Genomic DNA, 22,244 nt, shown 5'->3' with positions numbered 1-22,244 from the left:
GTGAGAACTTTTATCCAGTGTCTCAAAATATTATCCTGCCAAGAAAGCTTTGCAAGAGGATTAAGCCATTTCCCTCCTCTTGATCCTGCCCACTTGAAACATGAAGGGAACTACCAAAGCTTTGCATCCAAGATTTTTATTTAACACAAACGAAGTTGATTTAACAAATGCTGGAAAATGTGTCCACAAAGTGGCCAAAATTGTATTTATTTATTTTTGCGCCTCGTCCCCAAAGGTCATTTCTATTTAAAATCAGTACTCTTTTAGCTATTTAAAAACTAGAATCAAAACAAGAACATTTTTAAAGAATAGAACATATCAGGTTTCACTGCTTTCTTTATCCCAAATTCATATTACCCATGAGAACTTGGGTTTACAACTGAAATGTGCCCATGTGCTGCATATAGGCAGCCAGAATCCCTAATGTGCTTCCCCAGTGCCCCCTTCCCAAACCAAACGTTTTTATTTTATTTTAAAACACTATTTCTTTTGCACACCCTCAAGCTCCTGGGAGGGTGCAATTGACCACTTAGAAGTCTACTTCACTCGCCCTGGTTTTTTAACAACTTTCTTTAAGAACACTTCTAGTTTTGCAAACTGGGCAGGTATGGTCTGCTGAAATCTGATGAAAGCCGCCAGGCCTTCTGAGGCTGATTCCTCCTGCTTTATAAACACTTATATATTTTTAACAGTGGGAAGAACAAGCCACACAAGCTGCAGACTGAGCTGCCAGTGAACACCTATGCCTTTAGCACCAGCGGAAGTACATCACCCTGATCTGGGGCAGCTATTCTTCTCCTTCAGGCCTTGCTATAGGGTTTTCTGTTTCTTCAGGCTTTACTATAGTGTTTTCCAGGTCTGCCGCTATGTTCTTATGTGCATCGTCCTCTTTTTTTTCTTCCACATTCTCCTCTTTTGGACCTATCTTGGCATCAGCTTCTCTTTCAATGGCTGGCTGGCTATCACAGGTCAGAGATTCCTCCTTTTCAGGTGAAGAGGTAGATTGAGGTTCAGGAGTTTTGTCCACAGTGTGGTTAATGAGTGAAAGATCAGGCTCGGCCCTTGTTTGGGAATCAGCTTGTGAGTTCTCGCCTGTGCTTTTGCTGTCGGCCAGATTGGTTGCAGGAGGAGCAGCATCTACTTTGGTTTCATCTTGGCAAACCTGATCGGTCTTCTCAATAACGGAAGTGGAGCAAATTGTTTCCTGATTCTCAGAAGGTATCAACTTGGTGTCTACTTTCTCAGACATCCCTGCAGCATCCTCTCCTGGTGCCAACTCCTCAATTTTTCGCCTTTTAACCACCGTACTGACTGTTTCAGACTCCTTTATGTTTCTACTGCTTCCATCGCCTCCTTCAGACACCAATGTGCTTGAGGTCTCTTCTGGAACTGGACAAGTGCCATCAATCACAAACTCTTTGAGATTGCAGGAGATCTTCTCAATATCAGTGGGACTGTTCAGTAACCCATTGCACTCCCCACTTAATTTGCTCATTTCCAACTTCCTCTTCTTGGATTCCTTGAGGTTTTCACTCTCTGCTCCACTCTCCTCCGCAAGATCTTTCCTTTCCAATTGGACCTGTTTATCATCTTCATCGCTGACCTTCTCCACCTTGGAGCTGACCACCAATTCCAGGGTCTTAGCCTTGAATTTCCGGAGTTTCTTGTGCGGACCCCAGCCAAACTCCCTCCTGGGTTTGTAGTGCTGCCACGCAAAATGGACCAAATCGCGCCGCTTCTGCTTGCTTCGGACCGTGAACATGAAGTAGTCTAAGGCGCTCATCAACACATTGGGGAGCTTCTGATGAACTAAGGTCTCTGTCAGGAAGAACTGCACTAGACGCACCTGATAGTGTTCATATCCCATCTCTCCCAAGCATTTCAAAATGCGAGTGATCCGTAAATTGTTGTGGCTGTACCTAACAAGAGAAGAGCGAAGGAGGGGAAAGAATGAAACAACACTTCGTTACTTTACATTTACAATACAATATCTTAAACTTGTCTGGTTGCCATCAAAGTAAGCTTCAATGTACAAGTTGTGGTCCTCTAGGTGTTTGGGACTCCAACCTCCAGAAGCCCTAGCCCAGTGGTTCTCAATCTGGGGCCCCCAGATATTTTTGTCCTTCAACTCCCAGAAATCCTAACAGCTGGTGAACTGGCAGAGATTTCTGGGAGTTGAAGGATAAAAACATCTGGGGACCTCAGGTTGAGAACCATTGCCCTAGTCAGTTTGTCCAATGGTCAAGAATTCTAGGAGCCGAAGTTCAAAATACCCGGAGGGCCACAAGTTGTGCTGGCTTGACATATAGTAAACACATGAATGAGCAAAGCCGAAGAGAACCTGTTAGTAACAGCCAATATTAATAACAGAAGGCTAGATTGAATCAACCAAAGAAGCCATGGCTGTGAGTTTGCAAAACATACTCAGGTCTGATAATCTTGAACTCAGAGCAGTGGTTTCCTTCATTGGATTGATCTGTCTGTAAAGCCACTTTCCGCAATTCCCAGCATTATTACTTTTTCCAGCGAGACATGTTTTCACTCAATATTTCCAGAGTACAATAACTAGCATCATGGGTTGCTGGTATAGACTGGAGTTTAAGCATTAAGCATTAATACATTTTTCAAGGGATAAGATATCCTCTTTCACAATTTCTAGTCGGATTGTACCCTGGGCTGTGTCACAATGTGACAAAACAGATATAAGATATATATGTGTGTATGTGTTTTATCAGAATTTCTGTATTTTATGATGTTTTTATTTTAATTTTATTTTTTGTCATTTTGTTTATTAAGTTGCAGTTAGGTGAATCCAGATGCCCAGCTAGTGGATCAACTTACCGGTTGAGGTTCTCAAACCTCTCGCACCAGTTCTCTGCTCTTCTCAGCTCTCCGGTTTCTTCATTGATCATCTCGATGCCATAAAATCCCAGCATGAGCTTGTAAGCCCGGACAAACCTCTCCATCACTTCCTTAGATTTTTTGAAGGCCTAAATGTCAGACAAACTCATACACATTAGGCACACAGAACACGGTTTTCCAAGTGTAACTCCAGCCAAGAATATTTTTATTTAGTTTTGGATGGCATAGAGAACACCCTTGTAAACGTGTTTCTTTTGTTGTCTATGCTGTGAGGTTTCCGGGCTGTATGGTCATGTTCCAGAAGCATTCTCTCCTAACATTTCGCCCACATCTTTGGCAGGCATGCTCAGAAGTTGTCGGTCTCTTGGAAACGAGGCCAGTGGGGTTTATATATGTGTGGAATGTCCAGGTTGGGAGAAAGAACTCTTGTCTGCTTGAGGCAAGTGTGAATGCTGCAACTGGCCACCTTGATTAGCATTGAGTGGCCTTGCAGCTTCAAAGCCTGGCTGCTTCCTGCCCGGGGGAATCCTTTCACTTCAAATACTTTTGAGTTGTTGTTGAAACAAGGATTGGTAATAGAGCTTCAGTGGAGACACCTTTTCCCCGGGATAACACTTTCAGGAGTGAATTTTCCTTCACAGGTGTAGACTTCTCTCATTTCCTGTTGTCTCACCCCCATTCTTAATTATGAGTCATATGTAACTTGGATGTCTGTACCTTGGGAACTGCCTATAATTGTTTTTCTTTTATTCCCCCCCCCCTTGTCCCCAGCAACTTGGCACACAAAAACAAAACAGTTGCTGTTGTAATCCAAAGCTGCTTTTTAAGCAGGTACTGAGATAAAACCTATTCATTTATGTTTTAATACTACTTTACCTAATGCGCATTTCCCAGAACAAAAGGAAAAGGACTTAGTCCTTCTGCATTCTTCCCAGTTTTGAACACTTCCCAAAAAAAAATCTACATACAAAGTGCAGATGGTATGAAAAGGTACTCAAAGAAATTGAAATCTTGGCAAACATAATGCACAAAAAGATGCTAACTGAGTGCAGGCATGGGCAAACTTTGGTTTCCAGGTGTTTTGGACTCCAACTCCCACAATTCCTAACAGCCTACCAGCTGTTAGGAATTGTGGGAGTTGGAATCCAAAACACCTGGAGAGCCAAAATTAGCCCATGCCTGATGTAGAGCATGCAGTTTTAAAAAGTTATATGGAAACGAAAATACAATTTGTTCATTAGTAGAACATGGGTCCTATGCATTCCCAGCCTCCAAGATCTTGCAGACAGAGAAGATTTTCCTTCACAGAGTAGTAGTAGTAGGGAAAGAGGGAGAATTTTACAACGAGGGGAAAGTGTGGTCCTGAAGCCAGTATTTTAAAAAGTTCTGGGAGACCCCCTACCTCAATTTCTTGGCAGGTGAGAAGCTTCGCCCGCCAGTTCATCCCCTGTTCACGCAAAGGAAACAGCCTGGAAAGAAAGAAATTATTTGCCTGTCAAGAACAATGCAAACTGAATGACCAGCAAAACTTAACATCACATTGAGTTTGATAGCAAGCATTGGACAAGGACCGACTTTACTATGCAGTTCAAAGGAGGGCAGCAGTGAAGCGGTAAAGGCCACTGTCCTCTTCTAGGCTCTGTCACTTCCAACACAATTAGAAGTGACACTATATTGGGTTGCTGTAGGTCTTCCGGACTGTCTGGCCATGTTCCAGAAGCATTCTCTCTTGACATTTCGCCCACACCTATGGCAGGTTGTGAGGTCTGTTGGAAACTAGGCAATTGGAGCTTATATATCTGTGGAAGGTGGGAGGGAGAACTCTTGTCTGTTGGAGGCAAGAATGAATGTTGCACTTAATCACCTTGATTAGCATTGAAAGGCCTTGCAATTTCAAAGCCTGGCTGTTTCCTGCCTGGGGCATCCTGTGTTGGGAGGCATTAGCTGGCCCAGATTGTTTCCTGTCTGGAATTCCCGCCTTCTGAGTGTTGTTCTTTATTTACTGTCCTGATTTTATCCTGGTAGCCAGATTTGGTTCATTTTCATGGTTTCCTCCTTTCTGTTGGAATTATCTACATGCCTGGACACAGCATATTATTTGAAAACACAGAAATGTTAGACCACTGTGACAACCACTATGTCAGGCTACAGAGAAGCCACTGAAATCCACAAGCATGTGGACAATTTCAATGAGGAAACCATTAAAATGAACAAAAACTGGCTACCAGCATTTTTAAAACTCTAAAATCATGACAGTAAATAAAGAACAACCCTCTGTAAACAGGGGACTTCCATACATGAAACCATCAGGGTCAGTTAACACCTCTCAACAATGGATTCCCCCAGGCAAGAAGCAGCCAGGCATCGAAGCTGCAAGGCTATTTAATACTAATCAAAGTGATTAATTGCAACATTCACACTTGCCTCCAAAAGACAAGAGTTCTCTCCCCCCTGCCCCCCGGATCTCTGAGGATGCCTGCCATAGATGTGGGCGAAACATCAGGAGAGAACGCTTCTGGAACATGGTCATACAGCCCAGAAGACTCTCAGCAATCCAGTGATTCCGGCCATTAAAGCCTTCGACAACACACTGACACACTATTTCTTCTTGTTCTGATGTTCAGCTTAAATAAAACCTTCTTAAGGAAGTTACAGTGGCTCCTTCTTTGCTGCCTTTTCAGTGGCTGGATAAGACCTTTCTATTCCAACAATTGAGAATTGATTGTGAACAAGAGCATGGCTTTTTATGTTGCTGTGTTATAAAGTAATGAAGTCAACCTTCCACTTTTGCAGGGCTTAAGGGCACAGGACCACTGCACTGTTAAAAACAAACAAACAAACAAACAAACAAAAAAAAAACCAGGGAGAATACCTATCAAGAAATTCCTATGTCCTACAGGGCAACTTTTGTGGATTTCATTACTTGCAAGGATGATTAATATGTTCTTTCTGAGAATCCCTATGTCCTCCAGGCAATATATGAATGGTCAATTTCTACCAAACATTGACATAGATCTGTGCTAGAAGACCTAGGAGTTCCCAGAAAGAACATATTGATCACATTTGTGAATAAGCAAATCCATAGAAGTTAAAATTGCAAATATGGAGGGCTGACTGTACTATAAAACTATGGTGCTTATTGCAGCAGCCATGAATGTAGCTGTTTTGTACAGATATAAAAGAGACAGTTAACATATAAAAATACCCAAAGACAAATAATCCAATTTTTCATTAAAGGCTTGTATTCTAAACGAAACGTATTCTATATCTTTTGAAAGATGCCTTGGCATAAGTGTGAGAGAGGACAGAGGAAAGGAAAAAGAAAAAAATGAGACCATCCAAATGTAGGAAGCAGTTCAGAGCACCTTTCCATAGGCCAATACCCTTTTAATGGGAGGCTATTTATTTACCACTGAATATAGGAATGGTTTTCTTCTAGAATTCCATAGTCATTCTGCCACTTCTCAAGGAGGTCATCAATATGGAGGCCTAGAGGGAGGGTGAGAAAATTAAATACGTAAAAAAATCACTTCCAATGATCAAGGTGCAAATACTCTGCCCTGCTCATTGCCAACAACAACACAAAATGGGTTTTGTATTATGTGAAAACAAGAAAAGTGTCCCAATTTCCTCAGGTAACATGGACTACTAAATTGGATAAAGGAAGAGGCCATTTAATCCCCCAAATCCAGCCACAGAACTTCACTACTACTAGTAATAATTATAATAATAAACAACTTTATTTTCTACCCACTCTGTCCCTGGAGGAACCAGGGTGGCTTCCAAAAAGACAAATGGCAAACATTCAACGCCATATACAAGACAGATTAAGACAATTAAACAAATTAATAAACAGTTAAAAATAGAATATTTGAACAACCTTGGCTAAAACATGTAACTAATTCAGTATGTGGTTCTCCCTGACTGCCACCTCCCTTCCTTGTGTGTGATGTCTTTATATTGTAATCCCAAGGGTGGAGAAATGCCATTCCTTTTTTTCCTTATAAAGCACAGTGCAAATACAATGACAGTGCTATATAAATGGTGATGATGATGTGCTTTCTTCCCTGACTTTCTCCATTCCTCACTCCTAATCTTGAGCTTTCTGCAGTATCAGCCTGATGCCTTTCATCTACCTTGGCAAAGCAGAAAGTGTTCCTGCTTCTATAGATTCACTGAATCTCTCTTCTTCCTGACTTGCTTATTGATGGGCTGTGGATGAAGCCAGATAGCATCAGTGGGAGACCCTCCATGATAATGAACCATGGATGTTCTCCTGAATATTGTCAGGATGGTGTGTAAATGCTGGGCTAGGTGGTTCAATCATTCCTCCGTCACCCTGACTGACTTGGTGAGTCAGCTTCTCTTCTTCTGCTCACCAGAAGGACCACCTGATGCAGCAGCAGAAGTGGCACCAACAAACAACAGCTGAGTCGTTGATTAACTGCTGGTCCCAGCAGGTCTAAATACTTTATTTACATATATATACACAGTTATTAAGAGCCATAACTCTCCGGAGACATGGCGCTTCTTCTTGGCTCGGCTTGGCTGTTATCTCTACATGCCGGCACCTCCCGCATTCCTGAGTTCATGAGACAGTTCAAAACGGAAGCCCTGACCTATTGGTTCTGTGGGCAATCAATCAAGCAGGCTTGTGCTTAACCCTTACGCTGCTAGAATGCTTTGCCAGAAAAACACACAGTTGCAAACACCCAACAGCTTAACTTGATATAACATTTCAATCTAATAACATAAACACACACTAACAAATATTAGTTAACTCAAGTCTGAGAAAGGGAAGCCAAGCCAAATATACCTGACATCTTGAACAGTCACACAACTTCTAAACAACAACCTTGAACTTGTCCTATGACAGTTGGGGTCAGGAAGAGTAGACCTTTTACTATTGGACTGTCACAATGAAAAATTATTGAAGGTGCATTTGCAGAGAGATTAGAAAAGCCACCACACTGTTCCCCTTCTGTAGGGACCTGAAGACCTGGCTGTTTAAACAAGCCTTTGAGAACGCCCAGACTTATCTCATCTATTTGACTGTTATGCAGCCTTGCACTTTATCTCATGCACTTGTCCCATGGTTACAGCTTTGCACTTATCCCACTCACTGCCCGACGGTTTACAGCTTGGCCATGCCTACAATAGCTTACCACCACCAGTTGAAGAGTGCTGTTTTAATTGAGTTTTCAAGTTGTCGTTTAACATGTCTAAATGTTTTAAAAGGTTTCCCCTGACGTTAAGTCCAGTTGTGTCCGACTCTGGGGGTTGGTACTTATCTCCATTTCTAAGTCGAAGAGCCAGTGTTGTCCGTAGACACATCCAAGGTCATGTGGCTGGCATGACTGCATGGAATGCTGTTACCTTCCCGCCGGAGCGGTACCTATTGATCTTCTCACATTTGCATGTTTTCGAACTGCTAGGTTGGCAGAAGCTGGAGCTAACAGTGGGCGCTCACTCCGCTCCCCGGGTTTGAACCTGGGACCTTTTGGTCTGCAAGTTCAGCAGCTCAGCGCTTTAACACACTGAGCCACCGGAGGCTCTAAATGTTTTATTCAACTGTATTTTTCAATTGTGTTTTATTTTATGTTGTTTTTGGCACTTGTTGTCATGTGTAAGCCACCCCGAGTCCCTTCGGGGAGATGGTGGTGGGATACAAGAATAAAGTTGTTATTATTGTTGTTGTGCAGAAGGAGTTATTTCAATAGCAGTTGCTTGCCATACAGCCAAGTAATATCTGCTGAAATCACCTTCGACATGACTATTAAAGTGGAGAGAGTGTTATGCCAAATGTACATGTGAACAGCCATAGCTGCCACTATTTCTGGCAACCATCTACAATACTGATGGGGAAAGTACAATCTATGGGTCAGATGTGGCCCCAGGACCCTGTTTTGTGACCCTCAAATCCTTTCAGGAGATCCCAAACGTTCTCGTCTTCAGGATTATACAAGTGCAATAATTACATTCTGCTTGACAAAGGGGCTGACTTGCCTAGAGATAAGCATTGATTTTGATGTTATGTATAAATGATGTGAAAGCACTGCACAGTGGGATGGGCACTGCTGGATTAAATCTCCCATGATCTCCAACCTGCTGGGAGCAAGGATCCAAAAACAGAAGTTTCCCTTCCTTACCCCAGCTGCAAAGCAAAAATGAACTGTGATATACAGCAAGGAAGGACGCATAAGTACTTTAAGAGAAAGGAAGCAGCCTTCACCCCCAGGGAAGAAGAGGCAATCATGCCCCCCCTTTAATGGCCAGAGTCAATGGCTTCCCAATGCTGTTTAATTTGGATGCCCAGGAAGAAAACAACTTTAGGAGATATATATGCTTTTAGATATTTAATGTGAGCAAGACAGACTGCCTGCTCTCTGCCTGTCTGCCTTATTTGAGAAAAGGGGGCGGAAGGAAAATTCCCTTTCAAGTAAAACACAATTCAATCCTGCCTCGAGGGGCCAGAGGGCAAAACACAACTTGACAGCCACCGCTTCCTTTTGAAAGCAAAACAATATGGAAAGTCATACCGTTAGGCATGAAACGAATCTCATTTTTGTAAAAGCTTAGATTCCACATTTCTGCCTCTTCTACATCAGTTTCTTCCAAATCCTGAAGGGAGAGAAAAGAAAGCATCACTGAGTATGTATGGTGGTGGAAGCAATGTTTTTAAATAAGCAAAAAAAAATATCCATTAACAATCAGTACAGTAAGACCTCTGTGTCTGGAGTGAAGTTACCTGACATTGTGGATACAACTGAACCCCATTATATTACCTGATTTTCAGTCCTAGAATACATAGTTACATGATTCAGATAGCACTGAGCCATGGCTGTTAAAGTAGTGTCAAACTGCACTAATTCTATAGTGTAGATGCACCCTCTGCTTTCCCAAGTATCAATGGCCGCCAGTTACCACTTGGTGAAGAGATGTAGCTCTCCAAGGTCCCTTGAGAAGCCAATCCAGCTCCTTAATCTTCCCAGTTACCCGCTCTTTATTTAAAGTCCAGACTACAACCCAAAGCAGATAAACACTTCATACACAAGACAACCACCACAGACTATTTTAAAGGCTGATGTTTACAGAACTTGAGGCTCTTCACGCTGCACTAGTACTAGCCACTGTTCGAAAAAAGACAGGGAGATTCCTTACCGGATAACGCCACCTGTACTTCTGCATATCTCTTGCTGCCATCCAGTTGCGTCTCTTTGTGTTCTAGGGTAAAGAAAGAGGTGAGAGTGAGTAGGGTGGCCACAGTGGAGACACAGTCCTCAAAAGAGCAGAATACATCCTAAAAGCACAAAATCCTTTTTGATCTTGGAAACTGAGCAGAGTCTATCCTGGTTAGTACTTCGGTGTAGACTGTCAAGGAATTCCAGATGATGTAGGCTGTAATTCAGAGGAAGAAACTAGCAAAACCATCTCTGAATATTCCTTCCTAGAAAGCATTTGCAGATTATAAACAGAAAAAGTGTACTTTGTGTTGTCGAAGGCTTGCATGGCCACATTAATGGGTTGCTGTGAGTGTTCCGGGTTGTATGTTCCAGAAGCATTCTCTCCTGACATTTTACCACATCTATGGCAGGCATCCTCAGAGGTGGTGAGGTCTGTTGGAAACTAGGCAAGTGGGATTTATATATCTGTGGGATGTCCAGGGTGGGAGAAAGGACTCTTGTCTGCTTGAGGTAGGCAGGAATCAATCAATCAATCAGGGCTAGCTAACACCTTCCAACAAAGGCCAGACCATTCAATGCTAATGAAGGTGGCCAATTGCAACATTCACACTTCCCTCAAACAGAAAAGAGTTCTTTCTCCCACCTTGGACCTTCCATAGATATATAAACCCCACTTGCCTAGTTTCCAACTGAATTCACAACCACTGAAGATGCCTACCATAGATGTGGGCAAAATGTCAGGAGAGAATGCTTCTGGAACATGGCCATACAGTCCAGAAAACTCACAGCAACCAAAGTGCACTTTGCTGAATTTTGTCATGTGATGCTCAAGCCCAACTCTGTTAACACGCCATAGTTGCCAGCCACAGACCACAGCCTGTGGTTTGCTTTTGATTCGTGAACTCTGATTTGTTTAAACCCATCATTTGCTGTGACATCTCAACCTGCAACCCATATTTGTCCTTGGCTTGACCAGAAGCTGAAATATGAATATTTTCCTGATCTCTTATGCCAAGGCATGCATTAAAGAACAAACAACAGTTAAAACAAACTAGTTTATTGTGTCATATAAATATATTTACTGTTTTAAAACCGATCTATATGCTATGCAGTTTTAAACTTCAATAGCAACCTTGTAAAATCGACTAGAATTATAATGTTATAGGTCTGCCTTGAGGCTGAGACCCTGTTTACATTGCCATATACAGTCACTCCCCAAGTTTTGAACAAGATGGGTTTGTTCTTAAGTTGAATTTGTATATGTTGGGATAGGGACATTTTTTAATATAACTCCAGCCAAAAATATTTTTTTAACTTTGGATAGCATAGGGAAGGGTTAACAGCCCTATGGTGTTTGTTTTGCTGCCTGTGCCCCTGTTCAGAAGATTTCAGCTCACTTTCTGTTCCTGTGAGAATTGGATCTTGAAAATTTTGGCTTGCTGTGGAAACAAGGATTGGAGAGAAAGCTTCAGTGGAGACACCTTTTCCCCAGAATAACTTTTTCAGGAGTCAATTTCTCTTTTTAGGGGTAGATTTATCTCACTTCCTTGTGTCACCCCTGTTCTTAACTGAGTCGTTGGCAAGTCAGATGTTTGCCTGAAACAGGATTTAATGGTCAGTGTAGACCAGTGCTTCTCAACCTTTCTAACACCACGACCCCTTAATACAGTTCTTTAAGTTGTGGTAACATTCAAACAATAAAATTATTTTTGTTGCTACTTCAAAGCTGTAATTTTGCTACTGTTATGAATTGTAATGTAATTATATCAATGTAGGATGTGTTTTCATTGTTACAAATTGAGCATAAATAAAGCAGAGCGATTAATCACAAAAACAATATGTTTGGGGGAGTATGGACAACAGATGATGGGATTTGCAGTACCTTTAACCAATTCAGCTCTGGCTTCCACAGACCTGGACCAAACTTCGCACACAGAACCCCCAGATCCAACAGAAAATACTGGAGAGGTTTGGGAGGGATTGACAGTGATTTAGGGGAGATGTAGTTCACCTACATCCAGAGAGCACTGTGAACCCAAACGATGATGGATCTAGACCAAATCTGGCACAAATAGTATACGTCCTAATTTGAATACCGGTGGAGTGGGAGGGGATTGATTTTGTCACTTGGGAGTTGTAGTTATTGGGATTTATAGTTCACCTACAATTAAAGAGCATTCTGAACTCTACCAATGATAGAATTGGGCCACACTTCCCACACAGAACTCCCACGACCAACAGAAAATACTGGAAGGGTTTGGTGGGCATTGACCTTGAGTTTTGGAGTTGTAGTTCACCTTCAACCAGAGAGCAATGTGGATTCAAACAATGATGGATCTGGACCTAACTTGGCACGAATAGTCAAGATGCCCAAATATGAACACAGCGAAGGAGGGCTTTTGGTGGGAGGATTCACGTCTGTTTCCAAAAAGGAAGATAAGGACAGGAGAGATCTTCAGCCTTTTCTGCCAAAAAGGTTCCTAAGACCACCAGAAATATGTGTTTTCTGTTGGTCTTTGGCGACCCCTCTGAAATCCCCTTGCGACCCCCGCCCCAGGGGTCCTGACCCCTAGGTTGAGAAACACTGTTGTAGACACGTATAGTGCAGCTTAACTGCATTGAGATGCATGATATGAATCTACACTGACCATATAATGCAGTTTAAAACTGCATTAAATGGCACTGTATATGGGATCTGAGAAAGGAATGACATTCTTGCTGAATTGAAAGGTTGTCGTTGTTATTAATAATTTCATTATTCATTTATATCTCACATTTAGTTCAACAATGGGGCTCAAGAATAAGAAAAATAACAAATGCATAGAAAAAATAAGCAAAAAATATTTTTAAAATTTAAAAGGAATAATAATAATAATAATAATAACAATAATAATAATAATAATAATAATAAAAACTTTATTTGTAACCCAACCTAACTCTTTGAGGGGGACTCAGGGCTGTTTCCAACAGAAAAATGGCATACATTCAATACCAAAAATGAGCAATAACCAATAAACAAGCAAACTAAAACCAATAAACCAAACAAGATAAGAACTTATAACAACAAAACAAGATATTCAAATAATTAAGTAGAATGTAATCAATCCAAATCAATCAACCATACACCCACATAATAAGGATCTACTCTAAAATGATTAATTAAGGAATGCAGCTCAACAAGCCAGGGTTGGTCAGCCTCTTTCCAGTTGAATGAAATATTCTACAGAAATAATCCAATTAAAAATGCATTAAGAGGCAGAATGCAAAACAAAAGAACATACTCAAAGTTTTAACCAGGGATTTTCTAAATCAAAGGAAAAGGATTTTTAAAAAATAGCTTGAGCTCAATAGTGTTAAGGGCTCTACTGCATCCTCATTTCATGGTGAAGCATCCCAAGCTCTTAGGCCCACCAGTTATTTTAATGAAACATTTCACAAAAATGTTATTACAGTACTCCTACCTTACATCTTCTAAAACCCACTGACAAAAGGTTTGTCTTTCGCTGCTCCTGAAGAGAGAGACACATATCAATGTAAGTCAAACTTGTAAAAATATTTAGCACTTTGAAACTGCAAATCAGAATACTGCACGTCAGATTTAATTTTCTGCATTTCTTCAGCTAGATTACAAGAGTTTCTTGAGATGTATCCCCTTTTCCCAAGAATGTAGGTAGTGCTACCTATAAAATAATGCTATTTTATAAATGTAATGTAACAATGGATAACGTTCCCCCTTTTACAATGTTCCTGCAACTGGGTTGTATGTTTTCCAGGCTGTATGGCCATGTTCAAGAAGTATTCTCTCCTGACGTTTCGTCCACATCTATGGCAAGCATCCTCAGAGGTTGTGTTCCTGCAACTGCTCTGTACAGCCTGGTATGAAAAATCTCCCACCTTTGCCCTTTTATAACAGAAGAACAGGGGAATGCATTAGTCCCCCCCGCAAAAAAAAAAGTAATTATTTTTGGTTCCCAAATGCATATTTTAAGGCTACCATGGGCCTACAGAGGCATTTTAGACAAAATAATATAGATAGATAGATAGATAGATAGATAGCAAAATTTAATTTTAACTTCAAGGACAACCAGAGCGATTTAAATGTAGTGGAAATGCAATTCATGTATCATTTCTTAGCATTTGGGCATAAAACATGCCCCTGGTGCTGAAGAGGATTAAACCGCTGAGCTGCTGAACTTGTGAGCAAAAGGTTGGCGGTTTGAATCTGGGGAAGGGGGTGAGCTCCCCGCTAGCCCCAGCTTCTGCCAACCTAGAAGTTTGAAAACATGCAAATGTGAGTAGATCAATAGGTACTGCTCTGGTGGGACGGTAGCAGCGCTTCATGCAGTCATATTGGCCATATGACCTTTGAGGTGTCTATGGACAACATCGGCTCTTCAGCTTAGAAATGGAGATAAGCACCAACTCCCAGAGTCGGACACGACTAAACTTAATGTCAGGGGAAAACCTTTTATTGATGCGATATTTGTTTTATTGTTGTTATTGTATTGTTGTGTTGGGCATGGCCCCATGTAAGCCGCTCCGAGTCCCTCCGGGGAGATGGGGCGGGGTATAAAAATAAAGTTGTTGTTGTTGTTATTATTATTATTTATTATTATTATTATTTACCTTCACTATGACCTGGGGTAGTTATATGAAGCCCATACTTGTTTATTTGTTTACTTTACATTTATCCTGATACCCATAGAAGCTTATAATAAACGTAACACAATGCAAATTAAAGAATGTAAATATAGGAAAATATAAATACAAAAATCAATTCAACCTAAACAATACTTCATCTATCCCTGCTTTACAACGATCCCTTTTGACTATTGTTGAGACTGAACTTGTCACCCAAGTGTTATTTAGCTCTTCATAAGTGAACTGGAATCCACGAAAGCTCATGCTAGAAATATTGTTTTTTCAATCAGTCCCACCATGGTGTTACAGCAAAGCATGGTTATGTCTCTGGATGCAATTGTTTGAGTTGCTTTAACCCACGGGTCCCCAAACTTTTTAAGCCGAGGGCCGGTCCACAATCCTTCAGACTGTTGAGGGGCCGAAGTATAATTTGAAAAAAGAAAAAAAAAACAAATTCTGATGCACACTGCATATGTCTTATTTGTAGTGCAAAAACAACAACAACAACAACAATGAAAGAACAATACAATATTTAAAAATAAAAACAATTTTAACCAACATACATTTATCAGGATTTCAATGGGAAGTGTGGTCCTGCTTCTGGCCAATGAGATAGTCAAGTTAATTAGGGTTGTTGTTGTTGTGTGCCTTCAAGTCATTTCAGACTTTGGGTGAGCCTAAGTCTAAAATTTATTTATTATTTATTTACTGCATTTATTTACTACATTTGTATCACACCCTTCTCACCCCAAAGGGGACTCAGTGTAGCTTACAAATTATATGTACACACAATATATTATATTATTAGCATAGCACAATATTAGCATTATATATTACTATGTTGAACTATACCACTATACTACAATATTATTAGTAATATTATATGTAATATAGAATATATAATTAATATTATTATATGGTATTATTATTAGTGTTATATTGTATTACATTATAATATTATTATCAATATTATATGTATATACAATATATTACTGTATATTAAAAACTGAGGGTGGGGGCCAGGTAAATGACCTCGGAGGGCCGCGTCCGGCCCCCGGGCCTTAGTTTGGGGACCCCTGCTTTAACCCATTACAGGACTATAACCCTCACAAAATGGTCAGAGGGAATTTTCTCGCAGATCTAGAACCATTGGAGACAAGGAGCAAAGAATGTAGTAAGGATGCATTATCATTGTTTACAATGGTAAGCAGTTGCTTTTAGGAAGGGGGATTAATCTGAGCTAAATAACACATTACTTTTAGAAAGGAGCTCTCTAAGTTTTACTCTAAAGCTCCAACACTGGGCAGATGCAACTGTGAAGTTAGCGAAATCAAGACCAAGCAATTGGCTTGCAATCGTCAAGGGTTAAAGTATATCTACTAAATGTCCAAAGTGCATGTAACCCTACCCATAGTTTCCAAGGGATTTCCTAACATGGAAATGACCTATTCAGGTTGCAACACATGACATGGTGAAATCTCTCCCTGTTTCTGCATAAGCCAGGATCAAATGTTAGTTTCGTTTCTACTGAGCTGCACAGCAAAACTAAAATTAACCAGTGGTTTCACTTTCTTTTAATTCGTGCAGGACATTTATTCCTCCCCGAGATTTCTCTTTCCTTCTAAGGTGGGAGAGTGAGAGAAGCAAGAGATGGTCTAAAATTAACAACCCAAGTATTTAAACAGCATGAAATGTTGGGGCCGGGCTGTGGCGCAGCTGTTGAGCAGCTGCCTTAAATCACTCTGACCATGAGGTCATGAGTTCGAGGCCAGCCCGTGGCGGGGTGAGCACCCGTCAATTAAAAATAAAAAATAGCCCCTGCTCGTTGCTGACCTAGCAACCCGAAAGATAGTTGCATCTATCAAGTAGGAGATAAGGTACCACTAAAGTGGGGAGGCAAGATTAACTAATTTACGACCTGGAATGAGGAAGTGCCGTCAGTGTGGATGATGAAGCAGCTGCTCCCCCCTGTGGCCAGAATCGAACATCCCCTCAGAAGAACGTTAACTTGCCTCTGTATGTGTCTCTCAGTCTCTGTTTGATGTGTTTATGGGCATTGAATGTTTTCCCTTTGTGTGTTATAATGTGATCCGCCCTGAGTCCCCTTCGGGGTGAGAAGGGCGGAATATAAATACTGTAAATAAATAAATAATAAATAATGTTATGAAATTGTCTTTTCCAGACACCTGCTGGGGATTGTTTCCAAGACTCCACTTGGATACCAAAATCTATAGATGTTCAAGTCCATATATACTGGTTGTTTTTCTTATATACAAAATCAAGGTTAACTTTTTGCATTTTGTTTTTGAGGAGGAATATTTCCAAGCCGTGGATAGTTGAATCCGTGGATGCGGAATCCATGCCTATTGAGAGTCAACTGCCCATAGACACGACAAGCTCTTTTGTATCGTAAATGTAGTAAAGACACAACGCCAGCCCAAATAAAATGGCTATGTATGTGTGATGCACTCTTGTTTTCCTTCCTATATGATCCCTGTTAGTGATGTTTTAGTAATGGCCAGGGGTCGGACTAGATGACTCTCGGAATATCTTTCAATTTTTTGAATCCTATTCTATTAAACACAACACAGCACATTGACCACCACTCCAATCACCATCTGGAACTAATATCAGTCGATGAGACAACAAAGAAAGTAGCCAGACTATACACTGATTGCATGTTGATATCACTTTAAACTTCAATGGCTCCATCTTACAGAATCCTAGAATTTGTAGTTTTGTGAGCTACTTGTGAGTGATTGATTTACAAGTAGTTATATGCTGTTTGGATGCTATAATTTCTAAGCACGGCCCACCTGCAAGAGGTAAGATATACACCAATATGCAACTTATATAGCAACATATAGTGAGATAGTGTTCTGGCTTGAGTGTTGGGAGTTCAGGGTTTGAATGCCTGCTGGGCCACGAAAACCAAGATGATGGCCATGGAAAGGCAAAGGCATATCTACACATCTACACTGTAGAACTGATGCAGTTTGAAAGCACTTTAACTGCCATAGCTCAATGATATGTAATTGTAGGACTTGTAGTTTTACAAGGTCTTTAGCCCGCTCTGCTGAAGAGTAGTGGCGCCTCTCCAAACCACAGCTCCCAAGATTAAATATCATTGAGCTATGGAAGTGGTGTCAAACTGTATTAAATCTACAATGTAGATACACCAGAATATCTCAACCTCAGAGGAAAGCAATGCAGCACCTTGAATAAATAAATTGTGCTAAGAAAACACCATTATTGGGTGGACTTATGGATGCCACAGGTTGGCAACAACATGAAGGCACATAACAACAAAAACAATTTAGAGATTCTCTGCTCCAAACTCTGAATTCCACAATTCAGCGATTTCTTCTTGGAAGGACCTTAGGAGTTTTTGAGTGCCTCGTGCAATGCCTGGATTCTGTAGAACAGAGCCAAGGCAATTAAAAAGCTATAAAAACACTACAACTTACAGTACACAGTGCAGATGAAACCTGAAAATGATACTGCCCCAAGTCAAGGCAGGGCTTCCAGTAATCCCATGGCTTTGGGACAAGACTGGCAAAAGTCCTTTTGGGACACTGGCACAGCCTCACCATTCTATTTATTGCTCCTGCCTTCATAGCACAGATTTATTTATTTTATTTGTATGCTACCTTTCTCCTAGCACATACCTACACCATAGAATTAATCCTGTTTGACACCACTTTAGCTGCCATGGCACAATGCTTTGGAATTATGGGAGCTGTGGATGGGTGGTAGAGAAGGCCAAAGCCCTTGCAGAACTACCATTCCCATGATTTTGTATGACAGGTAAGGTGGTGTCAAACTGCATGAATTCTACAATGTTCATCCACCCAAGGTTTTTTATCCTTCCCTGCAAAATGATTGCTGGGGCCTCATGAAATTACAACTCACATGATTCTATAGCACTGAGCCATGGCAGCTAAAGTGGTGTTGAACTGCAACCACTATTTCTATAGTCTACAGCAGGCATGGGCAAATTTTGGCCTTCTGGGTGTTTTGGACATCAACTTCCACAATTCCTAACAGCCTGGCTGTTAGGAATTGTGTGAGTTGGAGCCCAAAACACCTGGAGCGCTGAAGTTTGCCCATGCCTGGTGTAGATGTACCCCTAGAATTCAAAAAAGATAAATGTAAACCACTTACCATACTATTAAAAATATAATGCATTTAAAATAGACTGGAAACATGTGTAAGTTAAAAAAAAACCATGACTAGCAAAGGGAACTCATGCTTTTGCAGTTAAAAGCTTGGTTAAAAAATTACAAAAATAATTGAATAAAAAATATTTTTCTCCATCAAATATGTTTGACCTTAAGATGCCTGTGTAGCATGTGTATGTGTCTGAATGTATCTCCTCCTATGAGCCATCAAGAACCCTAAGATCATCTGGAGAGGCCCTGCTCTTGGTCCCACCTGCCCCGCAAGTGCGGATGGTGGGAACGAAGGACAGGGTCTTCTCAGTGGTGGCTCCTCGGCTGAGGAACACCCTCCCTAGCAACATTTGGCAGGCCCCGGCCCTTCTGGACTTTAAGGAAAACCTAAAGACATGGTTAAGTGTGCAAGCATTTAATGAATAATTACAATGATTCGACATGGTCTGAACCAAGGTTTACGTGCAAGGTTTCTGGACGAATGGACTCAAGTATATTTTTAAGCTTATTATTAAGTATTGTTAACTGATTAAAATGTGTCTGTTTGATTTTATTGATTTTGTTTTGGGCATTGAATTTTGCCAGTTTTGTAAGCCGCCTTGAGTCCCCTCGGGTGAGAAAGGCAGGGGATAAATGTTGTTAAAAAATGCCTATGTGTGTGTGCATATATATGCATGCATGATTACTGAACGCATACAGGATTATATACAGTAGAGTCTCACTTATCCAAGCCTCGCTTATCCAAGCTTCTGGATTATCCAAGCCATTTTTGTAGTCACTGTTTTCAATATATCATATTTTGGTGCTAAATTGTAAATACAGTAATTACGACATAATATTACTGCATACTGAACTACTTTTTCTGTTAAATTTGTTGTATAACATGATGTTTTGGTGCTTAATTTGCAAAATCATAATCTAATTTGATTTTTAATAGGTTTTTCCTTAATCCCTCCTTATTATCCAACATATTGGCTTATCCAACGTTCTGCTGGCCTGTTTAGCTTGGCTAAGTGAAACTCTACTGTGTGCATGCATGACTACTGAATGCATACAGGATTATATATATGTATCCTGAATGCATGCCTATGTATATGTATATCTATCCTGTATGTATGTATGCATCCTGCATATACTTATATTCACACATATGCCTGTGTGTATATATGTGTGTATTTATATATACAGTATATCCATGAGAGATTATTGAATACATAAAGGAGGCATACATACATACAAGACAGATCAGGCATGGGCAAACTTTGGCCCTCTAGGTGTTCTGGACTTCAATTCCCACAACCTGGGAGTTGAAGTCCAAAACACCTGGAGGCCCAAAGTTTGCCCATATGCCTGGAATAGATCTACATAGGCATGCATACAAGATTATATATTTATATGTGTGTGTATATATATGTGTGTGTATGTGTGCATATGTGTGTGCATGCATACAAGATTATATATTTGTGTGTGTGTATATATATATACGTGTGTGTGCATATGTGCGTGCATGCATACAAGATTATATATTTATGTGTGTGTATATGTGTGTGCATGCATACAAGATTATATATTTATGTGTGTGTGTATATATATATGTGTGTGTGTGCATATGTGTGTGCATGCATACAAGATTATATATTTATGTGTGTGTATATATATGTGTGTGTGTGTGTGCATATGTGTGTGCATGCATAGAAGATTATATATTTACGCGTCTGTATATATATATGTGTGCATATGTGTGTGCATGCATAGAAGATTATATATTTATGTGTGTGAATATATATATGTGTGCATTAGTGTGTGCATGCATACAAGATTATATATTTATGTGTGTGTGTATATATATGTGTGTGTGTGTGTGCATATGGGCGTGCATGCATACAGGATTATATATTTATATGTGTGTGTGTATATATATGTGTGTGTGCATATGTGTGTGCATATGTGTGTGCATGCATACAAGATTATATATTTATGTGTGTATATATATATATGTGTGTGTGTGCATATGTGTGTGCATGCATAGATTATATATTTACGCGTCTGTATATATATATGTGTGCATATGTGTGTGCATGCATAGAAGATTATATATTTATATGTGTGTATATATATATGTGTGTGTGTGTGCATGCATACAAGATTATATATTTATGTGTGTGTGTATATATATATATGTGTGTGTGTGTGCATATGTGCGTGCATGCATACAGGATTATATATTTATATGTGTGTGTGTGTATATATATGTGTGTGTGTGTGCATATATATGTGTGTGCATATGTGTGTGCATGCATACAAGATTATATATTTATGTGTGTGTGTATATGTGCCTGCAGGATTATACAGGATGATATATACCTATGAGAGTGGTCCTTAACCCTGCCAGTAGTCTCCCTTTCCCTGCCTGGCCCCCCAATGCACCCCAATAACCACCACCATCCTTTCCTCCATTCTAGCCTATGGAGGAGAGGGGAATATGTGGGGAATACAGATGAGCCAAATCCGGGGAAGAAAGAGGAGTGGGTTGTCTTTGCAGAGAGCAGAGAGAGACCCAGGTGCCCCTTCAGCCAGACAAAGGGGGGCTTTAACCCACCCACCCACAGACACACACTCACCTGTCCACCTGAGGCCCACCAGCTCTGCTTTTCGGGGGTTTTGGGTCCTGATGCCACTGGAGCCTCCTTCAGCCTTGCTTTTCTTCCTCCTCCTCCATCCTCATCCTCCTCCTCCTCCCAGGTAGAGTCGTACTCGCAGTAGCCTTCCTCCTCCTCCTCCTCTTCTTCCTCCTCCTCCTCGGAATCCTCGCTGGCCTGCCCTTCTTCCTCTCCTTCCCCTGCAGCCTTCCTCGCCGCCATGGCTGTGAACGATGACAGAGGAAGGGGAGAAAAAATAGATATGTAAAGGGAAGAAAGGAAAGCGAAAGAGGAGGGAGGAGATACAAAGGGAAAGGCACGTGGGAGGGAAGGGGGGGGGAAGAGGAGGAGGCCAGGGCGAAGCCACGCCCACCGCCCTGGCCGCGCTCCCATTGGCTGCCGCGTTCGATTCTGGAACGTTGGTGGGAATGTCATGCTGTTGGGTTGTTGTATGTCTTTCGGGCTGTGTGGCCATGTTCCAGAAGCATTCTCTCCTGACGTTTCGCCCACATCTATGGCAGGCATCCTCAGAGGTTGTGAGGTATGGAGAAAACTAAGCAAAGAGGTTAATATATATCTGTGGAAAGTCTAGGGTGAGAGAGGTCAGTGTGAATGTGTAGTTAATCACTTAAATTAGCATTGAAAAGCTTATCTGCTGTCTTCTTCCTGCCTCTGGGGCATCCTTTGTTTAGAGTCGTTAACTGCCCTTGGTTGATTCATGTCTGGAAACCCTCTGTTTTCAGAGT

The 22,244-nt window shown here is 40.9% G+C and overlaps 1 protein-coding gene across 1 annotated transcript; it reads right to left on the bottom strand.

Annotated features, from left to right (window-relative positions):
• Positions 1-120: 120 nt before the first annotated feature.
• ogfr (opioid growth factor receptor) lies at positions 121-21,831 on the bottom strand. The gene is made up of 8 exons (XM_008110172.3): positions 21,481-21,831; positions 13,508-13,555; positions 10,024-10,086; positions 9,402-9,483; positions 6,273-6,351; positions 4,265-4,331; positions 2,842-2,990; positions 121-1,919 (listed from the first exon to the last, which is right to left on the bottom strand). Exons 1-8 carry the CDS (start codon positions 21,718-21,720, stop codon positions 788-790), a joined length of 1,860 nt encoding a protein of 619 aa, XP_008108379.1. The 5' UTR covers positions 21,721-21,831; the 3' UTR covers positions 121-787.
• Positions 21,832-22,244: the final 413 nt, after the last annotated feature.

Source organism: Anolis carolinensis, chromosome 4 (genome assembly GCF_035594765.1).
Source record: "Anolis carolinensis isolate JA03-04 chromosome 4, rAnoCar3.1.pri, whole genome shotgun sequence".
NCBI lineage: Eukaryota > Metazoa > Chordata > Lepidosauria > Squamata > Dactyloidae > Anolis > Anolis carolinensis.
The sequence above is the reverse complement of the archived record's forward strand: the minus strand, read 5'-3'. Positions and strand labels throughout refer to the sequence as shown.